The sequence below is a fragment of the Mastigoproctus giganteus genome, chromosome 10 (genome assembly GCF_048544385.1).
Source record: "Mastigoproctus giganteus isolate SK-2022 chromosome 10, ASM4854438v1, whole genome shotgun sequence".
NCBI lineage: Eukaryota > Metazoa > Arthropoda > Arachnida > Uropygi > Thelyphonidae > Mastigoproctus > Mastigoproctus giganteus.
This window is the reverse complement of record NC_143584.1, coordinates 225648563-225662369: the sequence shown is the minus strand read 5'-3', so window position 1 is coordinate 225662369 and position 13807 is coordinate 225648563. Positions and strand designations below refer to the sequence as shown.

The following is a 13807-nucleotide window of genomic DNA, read 5'->3' as shown; positions in this document are numbered from 1 at the left end:
AGTTGGTTTTCTTGGTTTCTCATTTAGGTTTTCCCGAAATATTCGTGTTTAAAGAAAGACAGAAATAGACGTCGTATTCTATAGCTTTAACGGATATTACGTTGTTTTTCCATCTTATGCGTAATGTAGATCAAAGGTTCGTAGATAAATTGCTAACGATAGCGTCAGGTAGATTTTAAATAGAGAGAGAGAAAGAAGACAGATTAGTCCCCACTGACCTCTTTATCTTTTCCTTGAATTATCGTTAGGCATTCAGAACACTTCACTGAACCCTCAGGGCATTCATAATTTACATGTACTTGATAATCCCTTCGATACATTTCGGCTTTGCAATGTTGACATTGGACTACAACAAATTCACAGGTGGTCTGATGGACCTGCAATAAGAAAAAAAAAAAAAAAAAAAACATCAAATAAATGGTGCGTGCAATTTATACCAAAAAACACAATTAAACAGAAAATATTTAGTCTCAATGTAGGAACATAGAGGTTAATTAGAGTAGCAATCTTAGTTTAATAATAAATAATTAGAAACATCACATAGGAGTTCAAGATGTTTAATTTAAGAAAATATTACGCGCGAGAAAAATTAAATTTATTGAATATTCTGGCTATGGCCGAGTTACTTCTTTATTTGAGAAATTATATTCGACAGATGCATTGAAAAAGGTGTCTGAGTATGTTAATACATCCGTCCTTACTCGAGCAAGGAATGATTTCAATAATTTGACAAAATTTTAGATAATAACTACCCTCTGCATTTTGAAATGAACTTACATAAAACGTAATTGGATGTGTTCATTTTGATATGTATTAGTATTAGCCAAATAGTGAAAGGAAGGCTTTTGCTGCACCGATAAAAAAATAAAAATAAGAAAAAGCAGATTGGAAAATATAAATTATTCGCCTCCCTCCTAACATACGTAATTATCCAATTCACTTTTGAATTTCTTCAATCAGCTTCGATTATCTGCATGCAATTTGTTCCAGTAGTCAACTCGCTGACTAAGAGAAAACTACAATCTAGTCTAAACCACTTCCCCCTGTAATTTGAATTTATGGCTCCTAGTTCTGGAATTCTGGAATTATAACAGTGAAAATTTCGCCTTCATTCATCTTACTAACCACTCTCAGAGTCTCATAAACCAAACCTCATCAAGTCTCGTCCCTCTAAGATGCATGGTTGTAAAGTTCTGTTACCCAATAATCGAAGTGTTTTGTCGATTTCACCATGCGAATCCCTATACTTATAATTATTAAATTTTTTAAGACTACGTTTCAAGTCCACTATGGAAATGCATCTCTTAATTAACACACGATCAATGCTGAGAATAAAAATTTATGGATTTTTAATTATAGAAACACGTTTCACATTTTAATATATGGAATTCTGTGTCTGCATAATCAAAGATTCTTCACAAAATAAGCTACTGGTTTACATTCCACTTTTGGGAAGGAGATGCAAGAAGTTTAACAAACTCTAACGAGCAGCTAAATGACTTTGTGATGACTGAAAGTGGAGGAGAAATCGTTAAAGATGGACATAAAAAAAGGAACCTGGGACGGATGAAACCTATCCAATTATATTAAAAGTGGCGGCAAAGGAGAAAAGCAAACCATTGGACATAATTATGAGAGCATCCTTGGAATAAGGTTATCGGGGATATATCCCCAATTAATAAAGGGGATCAAAAGAAGAATGAGTAATTACAGACTTGACTTATTAGCTTAACGTCTGTTCTTGGGAAAATAGGGAAAATAATGGAATCATTGGTTAAAGACGTAAGGCAGGACCACAACTTATTAATGAAGCTCCAACTAGGAGGAATAACCTCTTAGATCTAGTTCTAGCCTCTTTCCCTTGTACCCTTGATTACATTACAGAAACGTCATTTGACTCTGATCATGTCCCAATACATGTGACCGCATATCTGCCAGCCCCCAAATTAGAAGCCAGAAGGACAACAACAAAGGTTGACATCACTAGCCCCAACTTACTTGACGTAGATAAGTGCATCAGAGCCGCCTCTCTCATTCCCTGGGTGGCCTTAGAGACTTGTGACCCAGAACTAGCTGTGAACATTCTCACAAACTGGATCAACACGGTTGCCAAATATGCTGCCTCCAAAAAGATCACAATCAGTCCATATACAAGACTTTGGTGGAATTCTGAACTCAAAATGAGTTTCCAGCTGAAGCAACAGCTCCATCGCACATGGAAACAGTCGCAAAATGTCAATGATCGTATCGTTTATTCAAGGGCACGGGCTCAATTTAATCGCCTGAAATCCGAGGCAATCAAATTATACGTTAACCGTGAGCTGGCTAAAGGAAAAATCCCATACAAGAAAGTGAACCCTCATTTTCCTTTACAACTTGATCCTGAATTGTGGCTCGATTTCGTCACAAGATTTAACCGTAATCCTATGCCAAACTCAGATCTAGCTCTACTAACAGAGCCCATCCAGCAAGAAGTGTTGAACAACATTCAGATTACAAAACAACAGCTGATCGTAGCCATCAATTCTCTACCTGCCTCGTCATCCACTGGTGATGATGGAGTTCCCCAATTCATGCTCAAATGCCTAAGTCCGTATATTATTCAGCCACTTTTAATTATCTTCAACCAGTTACTCTCGAACAAAATTTTCCCACAGCAGTGGAAAAACTATCTCATCAAACCTTTAGCCAAAGTTCAGTCGCCATCGAAACCTAAACACTTCCGACCCATCTCCAACTCCTCCAGCCTGCTGAAGCTCCTGGAGAAGGCCTTACTTCCCATCCTCACTAAGCAGATCTTGCCCAGTAATCCAGCCCAAATTCACTACTCCCTTCCAAACAGATCAACGATCACCAATCTGCTAGCCACCACGAATACTATCTTGTCAGCATTGGAGAATAGGCAGGAACTAGCTGTGACTTACTTAGACATTGAGGCTGCATTTGATGCCGTCCAAGTAAACCACTTCTCACTCTCCTGGAATGCCACTTCCAGATCACAGGGAACATATTATGCTTTCTCTCCTCTCTTCTGAATAACAGAGTTATAAAGCTTCATACAGGAGATCGCACCCTTACTAGATCCGTCACCGCAGGAGTCCCACAAGGAGGGGTCATTTCGGGCCTTCTATTTTCATCCATTATCTTCCCACTGGTTGCACATTCTCGATGTCTACTGAGCTATGCGGACGATATCAAGATACTCACTCCCATCATCCCAGGTCAAGACCTAGATCTGGTAAAAGTGGAAATTAACAACACTCTCACCACAGTCACATCTTACCTCTGCCAGTTTGGGCTCAAGATCAATCCTGCTAAGTCCAAATTCATGGTGTATTCATTGAAGCAAACGCCTTCTTCTCTCCAGCCTTCGGTCGGCAACACCCTCATCCCAATTGTGTCCAGCCATCGTGATCTGGGCGTTGTATTCGACCCAAAACTTCGATTCAACGCCCACATCGACATGCTCCTCACACGTGCTTCAAGACTCCGGTGGATAGCAAAACAACATCTCCTTCATATCACAGATAAAAAGATAACTGTGAGGTACATAAGAACAGTTATCTTTCCACCTTTACTCTATGCTGCTGAAATTTGGGCATCAGCGGCACCGTCAATAAAGAAACCACTCTTTGCCACAGAATTCTGGCTCCTAAAGTGGGCCAACAGGAAGCACAACCTTCCAGCTCAGATTCGTACCACGCAGCTTGCCAACTCTCTCGGAATTCCACGGCTTCCCACCTTAGTCGACGACCAACGCCTCCTAGCAACAGTCAAGATGATAACAGGCATAATGGCAACACCTTCATTCTGGGATACCTGTGGCTGGAGGATCCCCCCTGCTGCCCTTAGGGCCAATCCCGAGCTCTACTCGCATTCAGCACGACTCCATCTCTCGGACAGGTTCCTTCCTCAGCAGATGCTCAAGCAAACCCAGGCACTGGACGCCGACCTCAACAAATTCGCTGCTGACCGGACTTACCGGAAAAAAATTATGACGAGTAGGACTCATCAGCAATGACTGATGTGTACCTTGCATCTGTTCCTGTCTGATTGAGCTGGTGCTCTTATCTCGATGTTAAGCCAGCTCAATCAGATTAACTCTCGTAAGGAGTTCTCTCCTTTGTATTATAATGTTTTCTTTGTAAAATTACCGTTTTGTAAATAATTGTTCAATTTTCCCGGAAGTTTGGGAAACTGTAAGCCCCTGGCTTTATGGCCGTGAAGGGTAATAAAGATTATCTCTCTCTCTCTCTCTCTCATTTGAACAGGCATGCAATTATACTGCAATCACAACATGGATCTGTTAAGGGGCAGTCTTGTCTAACCAATCTGATAGGTTACAATGATGCAGTGACCGAGGAACTAGATGTAAAAAATAATTTTGACATCTTATACTTGGATTTCGGGAAGGCCTTGGATACTGTTGCACATAAAGACTGCTATACAAACTGGAGCAATAGGGCATTAAGGGCAAGTTATTGATATGGATAAAGGGACGATTAAGACTGCCCCTTAACAGATCCATGTTGTGATTGCAGTATAATTGCATGTAAAATAAAAAGACAGAGTGGTTATCAATGGCACTGCACTTCGTGGATAATGTTATTAATGGAGTTCCCAAGGGTTCGGTGCTGCGTCCGTTGTTGTTGTTTTCACTATTTATCAATGATATTGATGACGGTATATCAGACTTAGTGTCCACGTTTGCAGATGATACGAAGGTTGGCAGGGTCCTTAATCATCATCATCATCAGCCATTTTCAATCCACTGCAGGATGAAGGCCTCTCCAGCAACTTTCCAGTTCTTTCTGTTTTGTGCAGTGGCCATCCATTTACTACCGATAAACTCATGAATTTCATCTGTCCATCTCCGCCGTTGTCTTCGGGTTTTTTTCTAGCTCCTCTTGGGTACCATTCTGTTATTTTCTTAGTCCATCTGTCATCATGTCTTCGAGCTATGTGTCCTGCCCAAGACCATTTTATTTTAGTTTTGATAAGAATGTCCTTTACTTGAATCTGATTCCCAATATAATTCGTTCCATTCTTCGCTGTGTAGTTCTCAGCTTCTCTTCCATTCTTTTGGCGAGCGCCCAAGTTTCAATTCCATAAGTCAAGGTGGGGAGTATACATTGGTTCATTATTTTACGTTTCAGACAAACTGGGATATTGCTTTTCAGTATGTGACTATATTTCCTGAATGCTATCTATCCAAAATTGATTCTTCTCTTGACTTCCAGCCATTTATCATCATTACAGCTGATGACTTGTCCCAGATAAGTATATGACTCCACTTTTTCAATTACTGCTCCTTCAATCATCATATCCCTTTCTGTGGCATACTTGTAAATCATTACTTTTGTTTTAGCCATATTCATCTTTAGTCCAAAATCCTTACTAACTGTGCATAACTGACTAAGATTTTCCTCTAATTCTTTGGGATCGTGGCTTATGACCACAATGTCATCTGCAAATCGTAATTGGTTTATGTACTCTCCATTCACATTGACTCCTTTATGCGACCAGTCTAATCTTCTGAAAGCTTCCTCAACGGCAGCAGTAAACAGCATCGAAGATATTGTGTCTCCTTATCGAACTCCTTTCTCGATTTTAATCCATACTGTACGCAAACGAAATCCAAACCAATCGAAATCCATACTGTACGCAAACTTGAACATAGCTCCGTGGATTCAGATGATCACAATACGTAACATCTGCACTCTAGCACAACTTCTCACTGGAAGTTTAGATGCCCCTCAAATTGAAAATCTTGTAGTTAGGCCCCGCCCTGGAGCCCGCCTCCTCAACCCTCATAGTCTCCGAAGCGCTCTCCACCAAACGGACGGATTAAAGCGGATGTTTCCTGCCAATACTCTGGAGCTGTTTAGAGATCTCAAAATAGACCCGGACAGGTACTGCCACGAGAAAACTTACAGGAAGCTCATTGCAGAGGATCTGTACACAGAACTACAAATATGATAAAGAAAGTAATTGAAGAAAGACTTCAAGTGCCGAACTCATAAAAATCTTAAATGAACGATATATTGTGTTTCCAAAAGACTGTTATAGGACTGAGGGTATTCCTTTTGTTCAGAGAATAAAAATGAGGACCAATTCATAGTGTAAATGACGATGTCATTTTTCTATGTATGTACATTGTTTTGTAATTTTGTAATTTTTCTATGTACATATATTGGTTTGTAATTTTTCTGTGAATGCAGGATGTCTGTATGTAATTCTTCCTCTATGTGTATATATCTTATGTATTTGCTGATATTTAATCCTGTTACACTCTAATAAGTGATGTATGTATGCGCCACCCTCCTAGGAAATTTCTGTACAGGGGTGTTTGTTAAATAAACTGATAATAATAATAAAATAATAATTTAAATTACCTACTGTCTTTGTCTAGTCTAATAAAGGCGGTAGCGTTTTTTCACATATTTTCTTCAAAATCATAATGTATGGGGTGTCTATGCCTTGTCTTTACAGTGCCCGAAATATTGCCTTATGCTGTATGGAGTCAAATGCCTTTTCATAATCCACAAATGCCAGGCATAATGGTGTTTTATATTCATTTGCTTTCTCCATTAGCTGTGATATTACGTGAAGGTGATCCATAGTTGAGAATCCTGTCCTAAAGCCAGCTTGCTCTTTCGGTTGATTCTCATCAAGTATTCTTTCTTTTTAGTAATGACCCTTGTGAACAACTAGTAGATGTGGGATAACACGCTAATTGGTCTATAATTTCCAATTTCTGATTTCTCTCCTTTCTTATGCAGCAAAACTATAATTGCATTATTCCACTCCTTAGGCGTCACATCTTTTCTAATTTTGTGGAGTCTTGTGAAGAGTCATGACAGTTTTTGTGCTATGTCTCTTCCTCCCATTAACAAATTTACAGTAATGTCATCTTCCACCGGTGTTTTCTGATTCTTCATTTTCTTCAACGCATGTTCTACCTCATCAGGAAGAATATCGGGTATGTCGTATGTGTTGTTAATTTGCGATCCATCTTCCCCACTGTCGGCATCCTTCCCTCTCTCCTTGTATAATTCTCTATAGTAGTCTTGTGCTATTGGAATTATGCTTCTCTGCTATTTATAAGTACACCATCGCTTTTCTTGTTTCAGTATCATTTTTCTTTCTGTATTGCTGCTCATGGTTACTGATTTCAGTTGTTTGTTTTCTCTTAATGCTTGTTCTACTTTTCTTGTGTTAAATCTTCTTATGTCCTCTCTCAGTATCTTTCTAATGGCTTTGCATAACTCAGTATACTCAATTTTCTCCACGTCAGTGTTTATCTTGCTCTTCATTTGTCGCCTTCGGTTCATCATAACAAGTGTTTCTTGATTATTTTTTTCTTCTTTGGATTTCTGTTTCCCTATAGGTTTCTTGGGCTTTATCACTTTCAGAAAGCTGCAATATTCCTCGTCGATATCCTGGTCCTGGGAAGTTCAAACTTGTTCTTAAGTTCCAATACATACTGCTTTTTCCTCCTCTTCTGTTATCTCAAAGACCTTTGTATTATTTGCTCGAGTCAGTTTTTTCCTTTACTTTCCTACATCTATATCAAGTGTGCATCTTACCATTCTGTGATCACTTCCAACATTTATCTTGTTCAGGACAGTGACATCATTCACGATATATCTTCTGTTAGTGAGGATAAAGTCGATTTCATTAGTTGTTAATCCGTTTGGGCTCTTCTATGTCTAATTTCTGTTCATCCTTTTCTTGAAAAAAGTGTTCATTACTGATAATCCTCGAGATTCTGCGAATTCCACAAGTCTTTCACCTCTTTCATTTCTTTCACCAATTCCAAAATTTCCTATAGTTCCCCTTTCTGCGCTGTTTTGTCTTTTTCCAACCTTAGCATTGAAGTCCCCCATAATGATATTGTAGTGAGTTTTCTGTTCATCTAGAAGACTCTCAATTTCGGTGTACATTTCTTCAACTTTTCATCATCGTGGCTCGATGTTGGTACATAAATCATTATAACCTTTAGCTTGTACCTCTTAGAAATCCTGAATAGTAGTGTTGACACCCTTGGTGATGTTCTTTTGAATTTCAAAATGTTTTTTATATCTTTAGGAACCAGAAAGCCAACTCCACCTTCGCTCCTTTCACTGTTCCCATTGGTGTACAGCAGATTTCCACTTTATAAACTTATAAGTGATTCATTTCTTCTTTTTGTTTCAGCCAAACCGACGATATTCCAATTTACATTTTCTAGTTCCTTTTCCAGCTCTAATACCCTGTCTTCATCGATGAGCAATCTTACGTTATAACAGGCCAAGTTCAGTTTCCGTGCATGGCAGTCTGGTCGTACCCAGAGATTCGTAGCATCCTCTGCTTCCACTCTGATCCTCACGCTGCCATAAAAGGGGGAGTGAAAGCAGCTGGGGACTTAGGGCCATTTATTTCGTCGTGCTGTCATATGCTGGAGGGTTTGGTCTTTTCCTCTTCACGCTGACCAGGCGTCTTGAAGAGAACCACTCTACATGTTCGTTGCCACCTAAGTGACGTAACAGGGCATATCATCGAGAAGGTGTGCATGAGTGGATTTTAGGGAGGCAGGCCAACTGGACTTCTAAATCTTCTCTAATAGAAAAACATTGGATCCATCAGTGTTTTAGACTGAGTATCTGATAACACACAAAATGCTTGTTCCCCTTCAAGCCTCCGGGTTGTTAATGACAGTATGCTACTGCAACATGATCTAGAAAAGTGGGCAACTGAAGTTTACATTGACAGATGCCAAGTACTGCCTATGGGTGGCAGTGCCACATATGAGTAGCAGTTCCATTAGCGGACTTAAGCGAGTTTGACAAAGGCCAATTTATAATGGCCAGATGACTGGGCAGACATATCAAAAAAAAAATAAAAACCAAATTATTATATTTAGGCCACCTGAATAAATAAATTCGTATGCCTTTCTGTGTCTTTTGTCTATTAATTGCGTGTGTTCTATGGCCGATTTGTCTGTTTTCTGGACGAAAAAAAACCCAGTTTCTAGGGGATTTTACTCCTTTTGGTAATTATTTTACTTTGTACTTGATTCTTGCTCTGCTTCCTGCTTGGTTAGCATAAACTGTCCTAAATTGTAATGTAACCTTCTATGGTCTACCTCACAGATCTTGTATTTTCCCAGTGCTGCGACCTTACTTTTGTAAATAGCATGTTTCTATGTCGTTGCAATTGTTTGTCTTTACCTTGCTATGTTTGGCTTGGAATTTAATTTTAAGACTATTTACTATTGCACCTTACTATTTGTTTGAGATGCACTTGCTTATATGTAAATATTTGTATATATACTTTGTTAAATTTTTCCTGAATATTCCAGGATTGATCTTGATTTGTATTGTTGACTCAATCTTGTCAGGTGATTTTATGTTTTTCCTGGTCTTGAAACTGTTGAGACCATTTGATTTGTCAAATTTTTTGATCAATAGCGCAAAATGTGTAAATATTTTCTAGTGTTATTTTAGTGTGTGTGGGACTTTGTCTCCTAGGCTAATCGACCTAATCCTCTTTCTTGCTGGTCTTCAGAGCTCATAGCTTGGACTATGGTTTGGACTCTGTGGCTTCGTAATGAAATTATAACTTTATACACCTGGGGGATATTTTTCTATGCTTTACTTAGTGCCTTACAGATTTTGTTTCGCTTCTGAGTGGAACTTTTGTATATAGTTTAATTATTTTGCTCTTGTTCTGAGTATGCCTATTCCCTCTACTGGGTCTTCAGCGCCTGCGGAAATTTTTCCGCTCTGGTCTCTGTGGCCTGTGTTTGGGAGCGTATTCTGCTAATATTTGGTGTAAAATACTCCCTATACTTGCTTTTGTTGGATCCATAATGTTTGGATCTCTTGTTTGTGTAAATATGTTTAACTGCTCTCGTATCCAAAATGCTTGGATACTTGACTTTGTATATATGTATAAATATTGTTTCCTGGTTTTATGGTATTCTCAGTTTTGATGTTTTTGTTCTTTTCATCTTGGCTCCTCTCTTCTCCTCAGACAGTTTTCTCATTGCCCGCCTTAACAGTAAATTATTTGTCCTGGTAACTCCCAGGTCCCCGTCTGTCTGTTTGGAGTGGCCAACATGAATTGTTGTAAATAGTATAGTTAACAATTGCTTTCTGTATATGATTGTTTCACATTAATTAAGTATAAATCCTTAATCAGCTTTCGCCTAAACCTAATCCTTGGGGTGTTTGGCCCTTGATGATTTAAATAGTTTATTTAACTTGACTAATGAAATGTTTTGTTTGTACATAACATGTAAAATAAGAGGTTATTTATTTTGCCTTCTGGCAGGTTTTGGAATGGGCTCCTTGACCTGCCAGCGGGATTGTAATTTAATTTACGTTGTTTTCTGTAGCTTCAGCTGTTTTCTTTCTTCTGAGGGTAAGGAACCCTCAGAACTTTTCTTTCCACTAGTAGTTTCTTCTTCCTTGGAAGAAGTTCTTCCTTTCTAATAATCCTCCTACTTCTTCCTTTCCCTTGATTCCATCGAGGTTCTGAGAACCTCACTTAGTGATGATATCGCTAGTTGTCCCTGGAGCGCCTCCTCGTGGCTAGGGACGGGAGTCAGGATGCAGGATATATTTGTTTCTGCCTCCTGGCTGCTAAGACTCCAGGTGTCGGCAAACAACACTCAACATAACATTCGCTTAATACTAACACACACACACACACACACACACACTAGCCGGCTTTAAAATCTACAGATGATACCGCGGTAATAGGGGAAACCCTGGAGACCGCACAAAAACAATATACTTTGAAGACTTTGAAGTCCCCTCCCCTTTCTATCTTAAAGCAATTGTATGCCACACACCTAAATTTAAATATGCCCAAATTAAATTTCGCCCACAATCTTGGCCTTTCCCATTTAAGCGACATCACCCTACGCAATCAATGTTAAAACAATTTTTTTATGTCCTAGCCACTGAAATCTCAGGAAATTAAGTTGCAGAACCTGCCAGAGTAAATTTAAACTGCTAGGTACCTGGTCTGCCTGCACGGGGCGAAAGTGGGGCAATGTTGGGCCTCAGCAGGGGTCTAGCGGCTAAATGGCCAGAGGAACAATGGTAAAAAACACCACACTTCCACAATCGATACACTTTTAAATCTCTGGCCTTTAAATTGAACTGGCACACCCACTATAAAAGCAACGCGGAGATGGGGGAAACCCCTGGTGCCGTTAGACACTGAAAACACTTTACACCTAACTGGCCATGGATCAATGAACTCAAAACTGTATCAGTTTAGATTAACTAACACTGATTCCTGCATATGCCAACAAACAGAAGATTGGATCCACATCCTGTACCACTGCCCACTCTACATTATGGACATTAGAAACATCCTGAAGGCACAAATTCCCATCTTTTCTCCAAGGAACGAGACACTCTTAGTAGAATCCATCACCAATTTCAAAGCCTGCCAGCAGTTCTCAACTGAGCTATTTTCTAAAAGAAGACTTTTGGCAAACCAGCCAGTCAAATATTCAAATCAAGATGCCTAGAATAAGAAAGACCCTTTTTACCACTGTTTACTATGAGGAACCTAAATTATGGAACTTTAAGAATCTTCTGCCTTCAATTTCTAGGGGATCTCATGTTTCTAAAACACGAAGATAGTCACTCTCTCTTCCCACCCCACTCTTCATTTTTTTCCTTTTTAATTTAAGTTAATTACACTATTACTTGGGCGCCTCCGTAGCCAGGTGGGAAGTAGCAGCAGTGCATAGCACACGCTTCTTGATTAGACTGGGGTTCGAGCCCGTCACCAACGAATGCGGAAAGGTCAGGAATGACCACCGCATATTCACGGAACAATATGGCCTCAGTTGCTAATGCTCCTAAAAACCAAACAACAACAACAGTATTACTTTATTTTAATTATTATTTTTTTATTTATTTTATTGTTACTAATTTAAAAAAAAATATATGCAAGTATATATATTTATTATTATTATTATTATATATTTTTATTTATTTATTTTTTATTTCAATTTAATTTTTATTTATTTAATTTTTTTTTTTTTTATTTATTATTTTATTTTCTTTCTTTATTTTTTTTGCTGGTACCCTCAGCTTGGGCAGCTGTGGGTACGGGATTTTGCTGGCACCCACTGGTATAGCACTACCTCCAGTGGGTGCGGAACTTCGCTCTTCCTAGGGTAGACAAAGATTGCAATGATCAACCTCCATGGGACTAGGGACATACGTAGTTGTGGCCCACCTGCTCGTGGTGTAGACGTGCACTGGGTAGGCTCTCCAGAAGATCCTGGCCTTCCCGGTGGCAAAGTGGCCAGAAACAACTAACCAAAATAACAACACACAGACTACACAAATATAACACCACACACGTTTCTGGCCATTCTACAGAGTATCTGTGAAGATACTCTGTAGAATGGCCTCTGTATCTTCACAGAGCACAATGGCGGAGCTGAACTAATGTTCCGGAGCCGCTGTATAGAAGATAATATACATGTCTACCTAAACATCATTGCTGACCAGGTACACCCTTTTATGGTAACGGTCTTCCCCTCTGGCAGTGCAGTCTTTCAGCAGGATAATGCGCCAGGCCACACCGCCCGGATTGTTCGAGACTGGTTCGCGGAACATAAGGAAGACTTTCAGGTATTGCCCTGTCCTCCAAATTCCTCAGACATAAATCTCATCGAGCATCTGTGGTTTGTGTTGGAACAGCAACTCCGATCTGCGACGTCTCAACCACGGAACTTATAGGAGTTAAAGGATCTGCTGGTTACGTGTTGGTACCAGATGTGGTCAGGAGCGGGAGTGCAGTAGCACACGCTCTTTGAGTAGACCTGGGTTCAAGCCCCTGACTGCTGAATACGGTCGATCTGCCAACCCGCACTGGACCAGCGTGGCAGATTATGGTCCATTTCCCTCAGCATGAATTGTTGAGGAGGCTTCCATCCTGCAGTGGGTTGATAATGGCTGCACTTTACTTTTTTTTTTTTTACCAGATACCACAAGACACATTTAGAAATCTTGTAGCGTCCATGCCTCGCCTGGTACGAGCTGTTTCGGTTGCACGTGGAGGACCAACATCATATTAGGTAGGTGGTCATAAAGTTTTGTCTCATTGGTGTATATTTTACTGTATCTTATAGTATTTAATAAATTTTCAAATATTTATTGCTGTTGAAGCAGCACTCGTCCCGCGACGTTTCGAATGTAAGATAGTAGGGCAGAAACTTGAATTTTTTTTCAATAATTAGAAATACTTTTTGAGTGACATATGAATAATAAACATATGAACTCACCTGGCTGTCCTTTTTTTTATATGCTGATGCACACAGCGGACATACAATACATTTCTCTGGACATCTGTTTTCCAAATGGACCTCCAAGTTACTTCTGTACAATTTGGCATCGCAGTCAGGGCAATCAATCCTAACCAAAATGCAAGAGTCTTCATGTTTCTGGAGTAAGGAAAAAAAAAAACTCGCTTTCAGAGGGGAACATTTCCTTAAGTCGTGATTCAATCTGTGATGATCATTTTTACTTCATTATCTACTAAGCAATAGTTTTATTTTAATTTTCAAGACTTGGAGCACTGCTTAAGAATTCGGAATGTTCTTACCTTTATGGTCTTTCTTTCAAGGGTTGATGCACACATCTGACAAGAGACGCATATCTCTGGACATCTGTGTTTTATGGGTCATCCAAGAACCCAGATACCACAAGACAGCGGACATACAATGGTTCTTCATTGCACTCTGGCCAAAGAAAATATTGTCATGTCACAAGTGCAATATATCCAGTTA

At 39.5% G+C, this 13807-nt stretch overlaps 1 protein-coding gene across 1 annotated transcript in view; it reads right to left on the bottom strand.

Moving 5' to 3' along the window:
• The window catches only part of LOC150079993 (TNF receptor-associated factor 4-like), a 39814-nt gene that overhangs the window by 13608 nt on the left and 12399 nt on the right, over positions 1-13807 (bottom strand). Inside the window, exons 3-4 of the mRNA XM_090383309.1 lie at positions 13304-13462; positions 219-377 (exon numbers count right to left, since the gene is read on the bottom strand). Coding sequence (XP_090239435.1) covers positions 219-377; positions 13304-13462 — 318 coding nt within the window. The remainder of the gene's footprint in view (positions 1-218; positions 378-13303; positions 13463-13807) is intronic.